The 18,953-nt window shown below is 42.5% G+C and overlaps 1 protein-coding gene across 1 annotated transcript; it reads right to left on the bottom strand.

Moving 5' to 3' along the window:
* Nucleotides 1-17,141: 17,141 nt before the first annotated feature.
* Nucleotides 17,142-18,552, bottom strand: LZTFL1 (leucine zipper transcription factor like 1). The gene has a single exon (XM_088453529.1). It carries the CDS (start codon nt 18,489-18,491, stop codon nt 17,577-17,579), a length of 915 nt encoding a protein of 304 aa, XP_088309655.1. The 5' UTR covers nt 18,492-18,552; the 3' UTR covers nt 17,142-17,576.
* Nucleotides 18,553-18,953: the final 401 nt, after the last annotated feature.

The raw sequence follows: 18,953 nt of genomic DNA, 5'->3' as shown, positions 1-18,953 counted from the left end.
ATATAATGACACTTATACTGATGACTGAGGTGACAGCACAGATCCAGGTTATACCTTATATCACATGTACATAGAACCTGCATTTCTGTCCTATTACTGGGGTATAAATGAGAGTAATATAATGACACTTATACTGATGACTGAGGTGATAGCACAGATCCAGGTTATACCTTATATCACCTGTACAGAGAACCTGCATTTCTGTCCTATTACTGGGGTGTAAATGAGAATAATATAATGACACTTATAATGATGACTGAGGTGACAGCACAGATCCAGGTTATACCTTATATCACCTGTACATAGAACCTGCATTTCTGTCCTATTACTGGGGTGTAAATGAGAATAATATAATGACACTTATACTGATGACTGAGGTGACAGCACAGATCCAGGTTATACCTTATATCACCTGTACATAGAACCTGCATTTCTGTCCTATTACTGGGGTATAAATGAGAATAATATAATGACACTTATACTGATGACTGAGGTGATAGCACAGATCCAGGTTATACCTTATATCACCTGTACATAGAACCTGCATTTCTGTCCTATTACTGGGGTGTAAATGAGAATAATATAATGACACTTATAATGATGACTGAGGTGACAGCACAGATCCAGGTTATACCTTATATCACATGTACATAGAACCTGCATTTCTGTCCTATTACTGGGGTATAAATGAGAATAATATAATGACACTTATACTGATGACTGAGGTGATAGCACAGATCCAGGTTATACCTTATATCACCTGTACATAGAACCTGCATTTCTGTCCTATTACTGGGGTATAAATGAGAATAATATAATGACACTTATACTGATGACTGAGGTGACAGCACAGATCCAGGTTATACCTTATATCACATGTACAGAGAACCTGCATTTCTGTCCTATTACTGGGGTATAAATGAGAATAATATAATGACACTTATACTGATGACTGAGGTGATAGCACAGATCCAGGTTATACCTTATATCACATGTACAGAGAACCTGCATTTCTGTCCTATTACTGGGGTGTAAATGAGAATAATATAATGACACTTATACTGATGACTGAGGTGATAGCACAGATCCAGGTTATACCTTATATCACATGTACATAGAACCTGCATTTCTGTCCTATTACTGGGGTATAAATGAGAATAATATAATGACACTTATAATGATGACTGAGGTGATAGCACAGATCCAGGTTATACCTTATATCACCTGTACATAGAACCTGCATTTCTGTCCTATTACTGGGGTATAAATGAGAATAATATAATGACACTTATACTGATGACTGAGGTGACAGCACAGATCCAGGTTATACCTTATATCACATGTACATAGAACCTGCATTTCTGTCCTATTACTGGGGTGTAAATGAGAATAATATAATGACACTTATACTGATGACTGAGGTGATAGCACAGATCCAGGTTATACCTTATATCACCTGTACATAGAACCTGCATTTCTGTCCTATTACTGGGGTATAAATGAGAATAATATAATGACACTTATACTGATGACTGAGGTGACAGCACAGATCCAGGTTATACCTTATATCTCATGTACATAGAACCTGCATTTCTGTCCTATTACTGGGGTATAAATGAGAATAATATAATGACACTTATACTGATGACTGAGGTGACAGCACAGATCCAGGTTATACCTTATATCACATGTACAGAGAACCTGCATTTCTGTCCTATTACTGGGGTGTAAATGAGAATAATATAATGACACTTATAATGATGACTGAGGTGACAGCACAGATCCAGGTTATACCTTATATCACATGTACATAGAACCTGCATTTCTGTCCTATTACTGGGGTATAAATGAGAATAATATAATGACACTTATACTGATGACTGAGGTGACAGCACAGATCCAGGTTATACCTTATATCACATGTACAGAGAACCTGCATTTCTGTCCTATTACTGGGGTGTAAATGAGAATAATATAATGACACTTATAATGATGACTGAGGTGACAGCACAGATCCAGGTTATACCTTATATCTCATGTACATAGAACCTGCATTTCTGTCCTATTACTGGGGTATAAATGAGAATAATATAATGACACTTATACTGATGACTGAGATGACAGCACAGATCCAGGTTATACATTATATCACCTGTACATAGAACCTGCATTTCTGTCCTATTACTGGGGTATAAATGAGAATAATATAATGACACTTATACTGATGACTGAGGTGACAGCACAGATCCAGGTTATACCTTATATCACCTGTACATAGAACCTGCATTTCTGTCCTATTACTGGGGTATAAATGAGAATAATATAATGACACTTATACTGATGACTGAGGTGATAGCACAGATCCAGGTTATACCTTATATCACATGTACATAGAACCTGCATTTCTGTCCTATTACTGGGGTATAAATGAGAATAATATAATGACACTTATACTGATGACTGAGGTGACAGCACAGATCCAGGTTATACCTTATATCACCTGTACAGAGAACCTGCATTTCTGTCCTATTACTGGGGTGTAAATGAGAATAATATAATGACACTTATACTGATGACTGAGGTGACAGCACAGATCCAGGTTATACCTTATATCACCTGTACATAGAACCTGCATTTCTGTCCTATTACTGGGGTATAAATGAGAATAATATAATGACACTTATACTGATGACTGAGATGACAGCACAGATCCAGGTTATACCTTATATCACATGTACAGAGAACCTGCATTTCTGTCCTATTACTGGGGTGTAAATGAGAATAATATAATGACACTTATACTGATGACTGAGGTGACAGCACAGATCCAGGTTATACCTTATATCACATGTACATAGAACCTGCATTTCTGTCCTATTACTGGGGTGTAAATGAGAATAATATAATGACACTTATAATGATGACTGAGGTGACAGCACAGATCCAGGTTATACCTTATATCACCTGTACATAGAACCTGCTTTTCTGTCCTATTACTGGGGTATAAATGAGAATAATATAATGACACTTATAATGATGACTGAGGTGACAGCACAGATCCAGGTTATACCTTATATCACCTGTACATAGAACCTGCATTTCTGTCCTATTACTGAGGTATAAATGAGAATAATATAATGACACTTATACTGATGACTGAGGTGTCAGCACAGATCCAGGTTATATCTTATATCACATGTACATAGAACCTGCATTTCTGTCCTATTACTGGGGTGTAAATGAGAATAATATAATGACACTTATACTGATGACTGAGGTGACAGCACAGATCCAGGTTATACCTTATATCACCTGTACATAGAACCTGCATTTCTGTCCTATTACTGGGGTATAAATGAGAATAATATAATGACACTTATAATGATGACTGAGGTGATAGCACAGATCCAGGTTATACCTTATATCACCTGTACATAGAACCTGCATTTCTGTCCTATTACTGGGGTGTAAATGAGAATAATATAATGACACTTATACTGATGACTGAGGTGACAGCACAGATCCAGGTTATACCTTATATCACCTGTACATAGAACCTGCATTTCTGTCCTATTACTGGGGTATAAATGAGAATAATATAATGACACTTATACTGATGACTGAGATGACAGCACAGATCCAGGTTATACCTTATATCACCTGTACATAGAACCTGCATTTCTGTCCTATTACTGGGTATAAATGAGAATAATATAATGACACTTATAATGATGACTGAGGTGACAGCACAGATCCAGGTTATACCTTATATCACCTGTACATAGAACCTGCTTTTCTGTCCTATTACTGGGGTATAAATGAGAATAATATAATGACACTTATAATGATGACTGAGGTGATAGCACAGATCCAGGTTATACCTTATATCACATGTACATAGAACCTGCATTTCTGTCCTATTACTGGGGTATAAATGAGAATAATATAATGACACTTATACTGATGACTGAGGTGATAGCACAGATCCAGGTTATACCTTATATCACCTGTACAGAGAACCTGCATTTCTGTCCTATTACTGGGGTGTAAATGAGAATAATATAATGACCCTTATACTGATGACTGAGGTGATAGCACAGATCCAGGTTATACCTTATATCACCTGTACAGAGAACCTGCATTTCTGTCCTATTACTGGGGTATAAATGAGAATAATATAATGACACTTATAATGATGACTGAGGTGACAGCACAGATCCAGGTTATACCTTATATCACCTGTACATAGAACCTGCATTTCTGTCCTATTACTGGGGTATAAATGAGAATAATATAATGACACTTATACTGATGACTGAGGTGACAGCACAGATCCAGGTTATACCTTATATCACATGTACATAGAACCTGCATTTCTGTCCTATTACTGGGGTGTAAATGAGAATAATATAATGACACTTATAATGATGACTGAGGTGACAGCACAGATCCAGGTTATACCTTATATCACATGTACAGAGAACCTGCATTTCTGTCCTATTACTGGGGTATAAATGAGAATAATATAATGACACTTATACTGATGACTGAGGTGACAGCACAGATCCAGGTTATATTTTATATCACCTGTACATAGAACCTGCATTTCTGTCCTATTACTGGGGTGTAAATGAGAATAATATAATGACATTTATACTGATGACTGAGGTGACAGCACAGATCCAGGTTATACCTTATATCACCTGTACATAGAACCTGCATTTCTGTCCTATTACTGGGGTATAAATGAGAATAATATAATGACACTTATACTGATGACTGAGGTGATAGCACAGATCCAGGTTATACCTTATATCACCTGTACATAGAACCTGCATTTCTGTCCTATTACTGGGGTGTAAATGAGAATAATATAATGACATTTATACTGATGACTGAGGTGACAGCACAGATCCAGGTTATACCTTATATCACCTGTACATAGAACCTGCATTTCTGTCCTATTACTGGGGTATAAATGAGAATAATATAATGACACTTATACTGATGACTGAGGTGACAGCACAGATCCAGGTTATACCTTATATCACATGTACAGAGAACCTGCATTTCTGTCCTATTACTGGGGTATAAATGAGAATAATATAATGACACTTATACTGATGACTGAGGTGATAGCACAGATCCAGGTTATACCTTATATCACCTGTACAGAGAACCTGCATTTCTGTCCTATTACTGGGGTATAAATGAGAATAATATAATGACACTTATACTGATGACTGAGGTGACAGCACAGATCCAGGTTATACCTTATATCACATGTACAGAGAACCTGCATTTCTGTCCTATTACTGGGGTATAAATGAGAATAATATAATGACACTTATACTGATGACTGAGGTGATAGCACAGATCCAGGTTATACCTTATATCACCTGTACATAGAACCTGCATTTCTGTCCTATTACTGGGGTATAAATGAGAATAATATAATGACACTTATAATGATGACTGAGGTGACAGCACAGATCCAGGTTATACCTTATATCACATGTACATAGAACCTGCATTTCTGTCCTATTACTGGGGTATAAATGAGAATAATATAATGACACTTATAATGATGACTGAGGTGATAGCACAGATCCAGGTTATACCTTATATCACCTGTACATAGAACCTGCATTTCTGTCCTATTACTGGGGTATAAATGAGAATAATATAATGACACTTATACTGATGACTGAGGTGACAGCACAGATCCAGGTTATACCTTATATCACCTGTACATAGAACCTGCATTTCTGTCCTATTACTGGGGTGTAAATGAGAATAATATAATGACACTTATACTGATGACTGAGGTGATAGCACAGATCCAGGTTATACCTTATATCACCTGTACATAGAACCTGCATTTCTGTCCTATTACTGGGGTATAAATGAGAATAATATAATGACACTTATACTGATGACTGAGATGACAGCACAGATCCAGGTTATACCTTATATCACCTGTACATAGAACCTGCATTTCTGTCCTATTACTGGGGTATAAATGAGAATAATATAATGACACTTATAATGATGACTGAGGTGACAGCACAGATCCAGGTTATACCTTATATCACCTGTACAGAGAACCTGCATTTCTGTCCTATTACTGGGGTATAAATGAGAATAATATAATGACACTTATAATGATGACTGAGGTGATAGCACAGATCCAGGTTATACATTATATCACCTGTACAGAGAACCTGCATTTCTGTCCTATTACTGGGGTATAAATGAGAATAATATAATGACACTTATAATGATGACTGAGGTGATAGCACAGATCCAGGTTATACCTTATATCACCTGTACATAGAACCTGCATTTCTGTCCTATTACTGGGGTGTAAATGAGAATAATATAATGACACTTATACTGATGACTGAGGTGACAGCACAGATCCAGGTTATACCTTATATCACCTGTACATAGAACCTGCATTTCTGTCCTATTACTGGGGTATAAATGAGAATAATATAATGACACTTATAATGATGACTGAGGTGATAGCACAGATCCAGGTTATACCTTATATCACCTGTACATAGAACCTGCATTTCTGTCCTATTACTGGGGTGTAAATGAGAATAATATAATGACACTTATACTGATGACTGAGGTGACAGCACAGATCCAGGTTATACCTTATATCACCTGTACATAGAACCTGCATTTCTGTCCTATTACTGGGGTATAAATGAGAATAATATAATGACACTTATAATGATGACTGAGGTGACAGCACAGATCCAGGTTATACCTTATATCACCTGTACATAGAACCTGCATTTCTGTCCTATTACTGGGGTATAAATGAGAATAATATAATGACACTTATACTGATGACTGAGGTGATAGCACAGATCCAGGTTATACCTTATATCACCTGTACATAGAACCTGCATTTCTGTCCTATTACTGGGGTATAAATGAGAATAATATAATGACACTTATAATGATGACTGAGGTGACAGCACAGATCCAGGTTATACCTTATATCACATGTACAGAGAACCTGCATTTCTGTCCTATTACTGGGGTATAAATGAGAATAATATAATGACACTTATAATGATGACTGAGGTGACAGCACAGATCCAGGTTATACCTTATATCACATGTACATAGAACCTGCATTTCTGTCCTATTACTGGGGTATAAATGAGAATAATATAATGACACTTATAATGGTGACTGAGGTGATAGCACAGATCCAGGTTATACCTTATATCACATGTACATAGAACCTGCATTTCTGTCCTATTACTGGGGTGTAAATGAGAATAATATAATGACACTTATAATGATGACTGAGGTGATAGCACAGATCCAGGTTATACCTTATATCACATGTACATAGAACCTGCATTTCTGTCCTATTACTGGGGTATAAATGAGAATAATATAATGACACTTATACTGATGACTGAGGTGATAGCACAGATCCAGGTTATACCTTATATCACATGTACATAGAACCTGCATTTCTGTCCTATTACTGGGGTATAAATGAGAATAATATAATGACACTTATAATGATGACTGAGGTGACAGCACAGATCCAGGTTATACCTTATATCACATGTACATAGAACCTGCATTTCTGTCCTATTACTGGGGTATAAATGAGAATAATATAATGACACTTATAATGATGACTGAGGTGATAGCACAGATCCAGGTTATACCTTATATCACCTGTACATAGAACCTGCATTTCTGTCCTATTTCTGGGGTATAAATGAGGGATACCGGTTATTATGTCAGGCACTGCAGACCCCTTGTGGCTCCATAGAAAGGATAATAAATACAATGGCGGCCTCTCAATTACCAGCAAAAGTCATCTGCTCACTGTATGCAAAACTCAGGGACCAGGAGGAAGGAGATCTCAGTATGTCCTGTTACTACTCCTCTGTTCTGTATGCTATGTGTAATTCTCAGTATCTCATCTTATTCTACGTGTATGGCCACCTGCACAGTACCACTTCTTATGTTCTGTATACTAGGTGTAACTATCAGTACTTTCTGTTATTCTGTGAATAAGCCACCTGCACAATACCACTTCTTATGTTCTGTATACTAGGTGTAACTATCAGTACTTTCTGTTATTCTGTGAATAAGCCACCTGCACAGTATCACTTCTTATGTTCTGTATACTGGGTATAACTATCATCTTATTCTGTGTGTAATCCACCTGCACAGTACCACTTCTTATGTTCTGTATACTAGGTGTAACTATCAGTACTTTCTCTTATTCTGTGTGTAAGCCACCTGCACAGTACCACTTCTTATGTTCTGTATACTAGGTGTAACTATCAGTACTTTCTCTTATTCTGTGTGTAAGCCACCTGCACAGTACCACTTATGTTCTGTATACTAGGTGTAACTATCATCTTATTCTGTGTGTAAGCCACCTGCTCAGTACCATTTCTTATGTTCTGTATACTAGGTGTAACTATCATCTTATTCTGTGTGTAATCCACCTGCACAGTACCACTTCTTATGTTCTGTATACTAGGTGTAACTATCAGTACTTTCTCTTATTCTGTGTGTAAGCCACCTGCACAGTACCACTTCTTATGTTCTGTATACTAGGTGTAACTATCAGTACTTTCTCTTATTCTGTGAATAAGCCACCTGCACAATACCACTTCTTATGTTCTGTATACTAGGTGTAACTATCAGTACTTTCTATTATTCTGTGAATAAGCCACCTGCTCAGTACCACTTCTTATGTTCTGTATACTAGGTGTAACTATCAGTAATTTCTCTTATTCTGTGTGTAAGCCACCTGCACAGTACCACTTCTTATGTTCTGTATACTAGGTGTAACTATCAGTACTTTCTGTTATTCTGTGAATAAGCCACCTGCACAGTATCACTTCTTATGTTCTGTATACTGGGTATAACTATCATCTTATTCTGTGTGTAAGCCACCTGCACAGTACCACTTCTTATGTTCTGTATACTAGGTGTAACTATCAGTACTTTCTCTTATTCTGTGTGTAAGCCACCTGCACAATACCACTTATGTTCTGTATACTAGGTGTAACTATCATCTTATTCTGTGTGTAAGCCACCTGCTCAGTACCATTTCTTATGTTCTGTATACTAGGTGTAACTATCATCTTATTCTGTGTGTAATCCACCTGCACAGTACCACTTCTTATGTTCTGTATACTAGGTGTAACTATCAGTACTTTCTCTTATTCTGTGTGTAAGCCACCTGCACAGTACCACTTCTTATGTTCTGTATACTAGGTGTAACTATCAGTACTTTCTCTTATTCTGTGTGTAAGCCACCTGCACAATACCACTTCTTATGTTCTGTATACTAGGTGTAACTATCAGTACTTTCTCTTATTCTGTGAATAAGCCACCTGCTCAGTACCACGTCTTATGTTCTGTATACTAGGTGTAACTATCAGTACTTTCTATTATTCTGTGAATAAGCCACCTGCTCAGTACCACTTCTTATGTTCTGTATACTAGGTGTAACGATCAGTACTTTCTATTATTCTGTGAATAAGCCACCTGCTCAGTACCACTTCTTATGTTCTGTATACTAGGTGTAACTATCAGTAATTTCTCTTATTCTGTGTGTAAGCCACCTGCACAGTACCACTTCTTATGTTCTGTATACTAGGTGTAACTATCAGTACTTTCTGTTATTCTGTGAATAAGCCACCTGCACAGTGCCACTTCTTATGTTCTGTATACTAGGTGTAACTATCATCTTATTCTGTGTGTAAGCCACCTGCTCAGTACCATTTCTTATGTTCTGTATACTAGGTGTAACTATCAGTACTTTCTGTTATTCTGTGTGTAAGCCACCTGCACAGTATCACTTCTTATGTTCTGTATACTGGGTATAACTATCATCTTATTCTGTGTGTAAGCCACCTGCACAGTACCACTTCTTATGTTCTGTATACTAGGTGTAACTATCAGTACTTTCTCTTATTCTGTGTGTAAGCCACCTGCACAATACCACTTATGTTCTGTATACTAGGTGTAACTATCATCTTATTCTGTGTGTAAGCCACCTGCTCAGTACCATTTCTTATGTTCTGTATACTAGGTGTAACTATCATCTTATTCTGTGTGTAAGCCACCTGCACAGTACCACGTCTTATGTTCTGTATACTAGGTGTAACTATCAGTACTTTCTCTTATTCTGTGTGTAAGCCACCTGCACAGTACCATTTCTTATGTTCTGTATACTAGGTGTAACTATCAGTACTTTCTCTTATTCTGTGTGTAAGCCACCTGCACAGTACCACTTCTTATGTTCTGTATACTAGCTGTAACTATCAGTAATTTCTCTTATTCTGTGTGTAAGCCACCTGCACAGTACCACGTCTTATGTTCTGTATACTAGGTGTAACTATCAGTACTTTCTCTTATTCTGTGTGTAAGCCACCTGCACAGTACCACTTCTTATGTTCTGTATACTAGGTGTAACTATCAGTACTTTCATTTATTCTGTGAATATGCCACCTGCTAAGTACCACGTCTTATGTTCTGTATACTAGCTGTAACTATCAGTACTTTCATTTATTCTGTGTATAAGCCACCTGCACAGTACTACTTCTTATGTTCTGTATACTAGGTGTAACGATCAGTACTTTCTATTATTCTGTGAATAAGCCACCTGCACGGTATCACTTCTTATGTTCTGTATACTGGGTATAACTGTCATCTTACTCTGTGTGTAAGCCACCTGCACAGTACCACTTCTTATGTTCTGTATACTAGGTGTAACTATCAGTACTTTCTCTTATTCTGTGTGTAAGCCACCTGCACAGTACCACTTCATATGTTCTGTATACTAGGTGTAACTATCAGTACTTTCTCTTATTCTGTGAATATGCCACCTGCTCAGTACCACTTCTTATGTTCTGTATACTAGCTGTAACTATCAGTAATTTCTCTTATTCTCTGTGTAAGCCACCTGCACAGTACCACTTCTTATGTTCTGTATACTAGGTGTAACTATCAGTACTTTCATTTATTCTGTGAATATGCCACCTGCTAAGTACCACGTCTTATGTTCTGTATACTAGCTGTAACTATCAGTACTTTCATTTATTCTGTGTATAAGCCACCTGCACAGTACTACTTCTTATGTTCTGTATACTAGGTATAACTAACATCTTATTCTGTGTATAAGCCACCTGCACAGTATCACTTCTTATGTTCTGTATACTAGGTGTAACTATCATCTTATTCTGTGTGTAAGCCACCTGCACAGTACCACTTCTTATGTTCTGTATACTAGGTATAACTATCATCTTATTCTGTGTATAAGCCACCTGCACAGTATCACTTCTTATGTTCTGTATACTAGGTGTAACTATCATCTTATTCTGTGTGTAAGCCACCTGCACAGTATCACTTCTTATGTTCTGTATACTAGGTGTAACTATCATCTTATTCTGTGTATAAGCCACCTGCACAGTATCACTTCTTATGTTCTGTATACTAGGTATAACTATCATCTTATTCTGTGTGTAAGCCACCTGCACAGTACCACTTCTTATGTTCTGTATACTAGGTGTAACTATCAGTACTTTCTCTTATTCTGTGTGTAAGCCACCTGCTCAGTACCACTTCTTATGTTCTGTATACTAGGTATAACTATCATCTTATTCTGTGTATAAGCCACCTGCACAGTATCACTTCTTATGTTCTGTATACTAGGTGTAACTATCATCTTATTCTGTGTGTAAGCCACCTGCACAGTATCACTTCTTATGTTCTGTATACTAGGTGTAACTATCATCTTATTCTGTGTGTAAGCCACCTGCACAGTACCACTTCTTATGTTCTGTATACTAGGTGTAACTATCATCTTATTCTGTGTGTAAGCCACCTGCACAGTACCACTTCTTATGTTCTGTATACTAGGTGTAACTATCATCTTATTCTGTGTGTAAGCCACCTGCACAGTACCACTTCTTATGTTCTGTATACTAGGTGTAACTATCATCTTATTCTGTGTATAAGCCACATTCTGGTTTGTTCCATCTAGTAACCGCACACAGCGTCCAGACGCGATGCAGAAAGGGCTCATTCACACTATTACATCGATGTACTTTTCCTGCACTAATCAGTGATGGAAACACAATTTACGCTGGAATTCATGGCACTGTCACACCAATGTCCTTTAATGCGTTACCGCTGCCTATACTAATCCACATTCTAGGGGCTAATTTACCAACGAGTTTTATCATACACAACAAGTGATAAATCTCGCTATGTATGATAACGATGATCCAGCCAATCAGCTCCCAACTGTCATTTTTCAAACAGATAGCAGATGGGAGCTGATTGGCTGGAGCACCATTATCATACGCAGGGAGTTTCATTATTGGAGAAAGAACACAGTAACATCATCGTTCCGTATTAATAGCTCTGCGCATAACAGGAGCGAATTCTGCAGGAAGCGTACAGAGACAGCGGAACGCTGTACAGGAACCTGGGCTGAACATGACGGTGTTCAGTACAGACTGACCTCTGTCACCATAGTGAAAGGAGAGGGGCACCTAGCAGGTACGTTACCTCGTTAACCGCAACAATAAGTGCCAGTAAGTTGGTCGCCATTTTATTCGGAGAAACATTTGCTAATCACTTTGAAAAATAGAGAAACTACTGGATGACACGGACGTCATTAACACACATGGAAAATTGCTTCATAGATAGGATTAAAAAAACCTGTCTGGAAACACATTACAGTGACGTGTACACGCACCTTTCAGTACAATGCGGTGTGAGGAGCCGACACATTACAGTGACGAGTACACGCACCTTTCAGTACAATGCGGTGTGAGGAGCCGACACATTACAGTGCCGTGTACGCGCACCTTTCAGTACACTGCGGTGTGAGGAGCCGACACATTACAGTGCAGTGTACGCGCACCTTTCAGTACAATGCGGTGTGAGAAGCCCTGACACATTACAGTGACGTGTACTCGCACCTTTCAGTACAATGCAGTGTGAGAAGCCCTGACACATTACAGTGACGTGTACACGCACCTTTCAGTACAATGCAGTGTGAGGAGCCGACACATTACAGTGACGTGTACTCGCACCTTTCAGTACAATGCGGTGTGAGGAACCCTGACACATTACAGTGACGTGTACACGCACCTTTCAGTACAATGCGGTGTGAGGAACCCTGACACATTACAGTGACGTGTACACGCACCTTTCAGTACAATGCGGTGTGAGGAGCCCTGACACATTTACAGTGACGTGTACTCGCACCTTTCAGTACAATGCGGTGTGAGGAGCCCTGACACATTTACAGTGACGTGTACTCGCACCTTTCAGTACAATGCAGTGTGAAGAGCCCTGACACATTACAGTGACGTGTACACGCACCTTTCAGTACAATGCGGTGTGAGGCCTGACACATTACAGTGACGTGTATGCGCACCTTTCAGTACAATGCGGTGTGAGGAGCCGACACATTACAGTGCCGTGTACGCGCACTTTCAGTACACTGCGGTGTGAGGAGCCGACACATTACAGTGACGTGTACACGCACCTTTCAGTACACTGCAGTGTGAGAAGCCCTGACACATTACAGTGACGTGTACTCGCACCTTTCAGTACAATGCAGTGTGAGGAACCCTGACACATTACAGTGACGTGTACACGCACCTTTCAGTGCAATGCGGTATGAGGAGCCCTGACACATTACAGTGACGTGTACACGCACCTTTCAGTACACTGCAGTGTGAGGAGCCCTGACAGTGACGTGTACGCGCACCTTTCAGTACAATGCAGTGTGAGGAACCCTGACATTACAGTGACGTGTACTCGCACCTTTCAGTACACGGCAGTGTGAGAAGCCCTGACACATTACAGTGACGTGTACACGCACCTTTCAGTACAATGCAATGTGAGGAGGCCTGACACATTACAGTGACGTGTACTCGCACACCTTTCAGTACAATGCGGTGTGAAGAGCCCTGACACATTACAGTGACGTGTACACGCACCTTGCAGTACAATGCGGTGTGAAGAGCCCTGACACATTACAGTGACGTGTACACGCACCTTTCAGTACAATGCAGTGTGAGGAGCCCTGACACATTACAGTGACGTGTACACGCACCTTTCAGTACAATGCGGTGTGAGGAGCCCTGACATTACAGTGACGTGTACGCACACCTTTCAGTACAATGCAGTGTGAGGAACCCTGACACATTACAGTGACGTGTACTCGCACCTTTCAGTACACGGCAGTGTGAGAAGCCCTGACACATTACAGTGACGTGTACACGCACCTTTCAGTACAATGCAATGTGAGGAGGCCTGACACATTACAGTGACGTGTACTCGCACCTTTCAGTACAATGCAGTGTGAGAAGCCCTGACACATTACAGTGACGTGTACACGCACCTTTCAGTACAATGCAGTGTGAGGAGCCGACACATTACAGTGACGTGTACTCGCACCTTTCAGTACAATGCGGTGTGAGGAACCCTGACACATTACAGTGACGTGTACACGCACCTTTCAGTACAATGCGGTGTGAGGAACCCTGACACATTACAGTGACGTGTACACGCACCTTTCAGTACAATGCGGTGTGAGGAGCCCTGACACATTTACAGTGACGTGTACTCGCACCTTTCAGTACAATGCGGTGTGAGGAGCCCTGACACATTTACAGTGACGTGTACTCGCACCTTTCAGTACAATGCAGTGTGAAGAGCCCTGACACATTACAGTGACGTGTACACGCACCTTTCAGTACAATGCGGTGTGAGGCCTGACACATTACAGTGACGTGTATGCGCACCTTTCAGTACAATGCGGTGTGAGGAGCCGACACATTACAGTGCCGTGTACGCGCACTTTCAGTACACTGCGGTGTGAGGAGCCGACACATTACAGTGACGTGTACACGCACCTTTCAGTACACTGCAGTGTGAGAAGCCCTGACACATTACAGTGACGTGTACTCGCACCTTTCAGTACAATGCAGTGTGAGGAACCCTGACACATTACAGTGACGTGTACACGCACCTTTCAGTGCAATGCGGTATGAGGAGCCCTGACACATTACAGTGACGTGTACACGCACCTTTCAGTACACTGCAGTGTGAGGAGCCCTGACAGTGACGTGTACGCGCACCTTTCAGTACAATGCAGTGTGAGGAACCCTGACATTACAGTGACGTGTACTCGCACCTTTCAGTACACGGCAGTGTGAGAAGCCCTGACACATTACAGTGACGTGTACACGCACCTTTCAGTACAATGCAATGTGAGGAGGCCTGACACATTACAGTGACGTGTACTCGCACACCTTTCAGTACAATGCGGTGTGAAGAGCCCTGACACATTACAGTGACGTGTACACGCACCTTGCAGTACAATGCGGTGTGAAGAGCCCTGACACATTACAGTGACGTGTACACGCACCTTTCAGTACAATGCAGTGTGAGGAGCCCTGACACATTACAGTGACGTGTACACGCACCTTTCAGTACAATGCGGTGTGAGGAGCCCTGACATTACAGTGACGTGTACGCACACCTTTCAGTACAATGCAGTGTGAGGAACCCTGACACATTACAGTGACGTGTACTCGCACCTTTCAGTACACGGCAGTGTGAGAAGCCCTGACACATTACAGTGACGTGTACACGCACCTTTCAGTACAATGCAATGTGAGGAGGCCTGACACATTACAGTGACGTGTACTCGCACACCTTTCAGTACAATGCGGTGTGAAGAGCCCTGACACATTACAGTGACGTGTACACGCACCTTGCAGTACAATGCGGTGTGAAGAGCCCTGACACATTACAGTGACGTGTACACGCACCTTTCAGTACAATGCAGTGTGAGGAGCCCTGACACATTACAGTGACGTGTACACGCACCTTTCAGTACAATGCGGTGTGAGGAGCCCTGACATTACAGTGACGTGTACGCACACCTTTCAGTACAATGCAGTGTGAGGAACCCTGACACATTACAGTGACGTGTACACGCACCTTTCAGTACAATGCGGTGTGAGGAGCCCTGACACATTACAGTGACGTGTACACGCACCTTTCAGTACAATGCGGTGTGAGGAGCCCTGACACATTACAGTGACGTGTACGCGCACCTTTCAGTACACTGCAGTGTGAGGAGCCCTGACAGTGACGTGTATGCGCACCTTTCAGTACAATGCAGTGTGAGGAACCCTGACACATTACAGTGACGTGTACGCGCACCTTTCAGTACAATGCGGTGTGAGGAGCCCTGACACATTACAGTGACGTGTACACGCACCTTTCAGTACAATGCGGTGTGAGGAGCCCTGACACATTACAGTGACGTGTACGCGCACCTTTCAGTACAATGCAGTGTGAGGAGCCCTGACATTTACAGTGACGTGTACGCGCACCTTTCAGTACACTGCAGTGTGAGGAGCCCTGACCCTACCACACAACCAGATACTCATATATAACTACTCAGCGTCATCGTCTGCATTTAGCATAATAATGTGTAAATACCCAGGAATAGTGCTCTACCCTACGTGATAATAATAATGTGTGAGTATTCTACTATATATACGTGTGAGGTGATAAAACACATTCCAAAATTCAAACCAAAAACAGTGTAACGACAACACTCTGAATTAATCACAATTATTCAGCAATTGCCCCTACCAGCCAGGCACCCGCCTATCACCCTGATGTGTAAGAGTTCGGCAATCAGCCCTACCAGCCGGGCACCATCTATCACCCCGATGTGTAAGAGTTCAGCAATCAACCCACCCGTCACCTCTACCCGCTGAGCAACTGCCAACCCAACCTGCTGGGCACCTGTCTGTCAACCCCATATGTACAATTTTGCCAGTCACAGATTCTCCCCTTACTCACCAGGCACCCATCTATGACCCCATCAGCCGAGCACCCAACTCTCACCCCTACCCACGGGGCACCCACCAATCTCAGCAGTGTAATTCTGCCAGGATCAGCTCCTGCTACCAGCGTGTGGAAGATTTGGAGGGATGTTGGGGCTACTAGTAAGCCCATCATACATTTCCATCTGCTTGGAGGATGCATCAGGTGAAGGTCTCTAGATGTAATCAGTGGGACACAAGTTGTAGAAGTTAGGAACACAAAGCAGTTTAATGCGGTGAGAACAGAGGAGGAAGGGTAAATAACAGCAGGGAGCAGAGTCCTGTAGTACATAAAGGCCCCTGTATGAGGCAGGAGGAGTAAAGATACTAGAATTAATAGCGATAGCCATGGAATCCTACTGACATCCCCTGGAGAGAGAAGACCGTAACATTGGCTAGAGACGAATGTCCTCCATTGTCGTAGCCCAGAACAGGTCTGAGAGGACGCTCTGAGTAACGGGGGAAGGAATATGAGCACTAGTGAATTACTCCAGGAAAGGTGCTATTGACTGAAGTCTGATTACAGAAGTGACACGTCGCCATCTGTAGATGTGACCATGGTAGAGGCCACCACAGACTGATAAACAATAGTAAATAAAGTGACCCGACGGCCACAGACGGGTCAGAAGCCGTAGCTCAGTCCTCAGGCTCGTACTTGGAAAGCCGAGTGCGCAGCTCCTTCATCTGCTGGTTCTTGCGGGTCAGGATGTCCTTCATGTTGCGGTAGGCGCTGGTCTCCTGGAACTTCCTCTCCAGCTCCTTCTCGGCCATGGAAAGTTGTTCCTGGACGCGGAGCAGCTGGTGCTTGGTGCTGGTCAAGTTCTCCTCCAGGTGCCTCTGGCTGGCTGTCTGGTCCCCCAGCGTCTTCTGGAACTCCAGCTGGAGCTGGGCCACCTTCTCCTCCAGGTGAGTGTCCTCCGGGGGGGGCAGCGGTCTCTTCTGCTCCTGGAGGAGCTGGCGCAGCTCCGCGAGGGTCTGTTCCGTGCTGCGCTTGCCGTCCATGGCGGCGGTGGCCTGGCTCTCCAGGGTGCGGAGCCGGACCCTCAGCCGCTCGTTCTCCTCCTGGAGCCGGGCGATCTCCGCCTGCAGCAGCTGGGACGGGCCACCCTCGCTCAGAGGGGCCAGTCTGGTCTGGGGGCCCCGGACCGAGGGCCCTGGCTCCGCGCTCCGCTCCAGCTCGGCTACCTGCTGCAGCAGCTCGCGGTTCTCCAGCTCGGAGATGTCGGTGTGCAGGCGTAGATGCCAGTGCTGGGCCTGGGAGAAGAGCTGCTGCAGGAGCAAGGCGTTACTGTGCGAGGCGTCCATCAGCTCCACCTCCAGCTCCCCCAGCACTAGTTCCTGCAGCCCGGCCAGCAGCTCCGCCACCTCCTCCGCCGTGTACGTGGCCTCCAGCAGCCGGCTCTCCCGCACGTCCTGGAAGCAGGAGGCCACGCTCTTCACCCGCAGCAGCCGCTTGGCCTGGGCGAAGCGCACGTAGCTGAGCAGCTGGGCCCGGTGCTGCTCGTTGAGCTCCGCCATCTTTTCCAACTCCACAGCCAGCGGCGTCACCATGGCAACAGGCGCGTCAGCGCGGCGGGGAGGTCGGACATCCTATTGGCTGAGAGAGAAAAGTAAACGTCATCGCGGCGGGGAGGGCGGACATCCTATTGGCTGAGAGAAGAAGTGACGATGGCGGGGCGGGGCTGCGTTACTATTGGCTCACAGCGTGTCGGAGGCTGTGATCCTATTGGTAGCCAACGGAAAGAAGGCATGATGGGGGCGGGGCTAATTCACCGTCTGACGACAGCTGGAGGTGGTAGCGTGAGACGCGTGCCCGTTGCTAGGCAACCTCTCCCGGCATTCCTGGCGCCGAGCTGGGCATGCTGGGACTTGTGGTTCATCATCAGCTCCAAACACACAAACGTCCACACTGTCACGAGGCTGAAGTTTATTTTATTATCAGTCTCTTACATACCGCAGCCTATTCCGTTCTGCTCACAACTGGACACAGTAATACAACCAAACTGGGTGATA

Source organism: Taudactylus pleione, unplaced genomic scaffold (genome assembly GCF_031769625.1).
Source record: "Taudactylus pleione unplaced genomic scaffold, aTauple2 ptg000580l, whole genome shotgun sequence".
NCBI classification, from domain to species: domain Eukaryota; kingdom Metazoa; phylum Chordata; class Amphibia; order Anura; family Myobatrachidae; genus Taudactylus; species Taudactylus pleione.
This window is presented reverse-complemented; position numbering and strand designations above follow the sequence as displayed.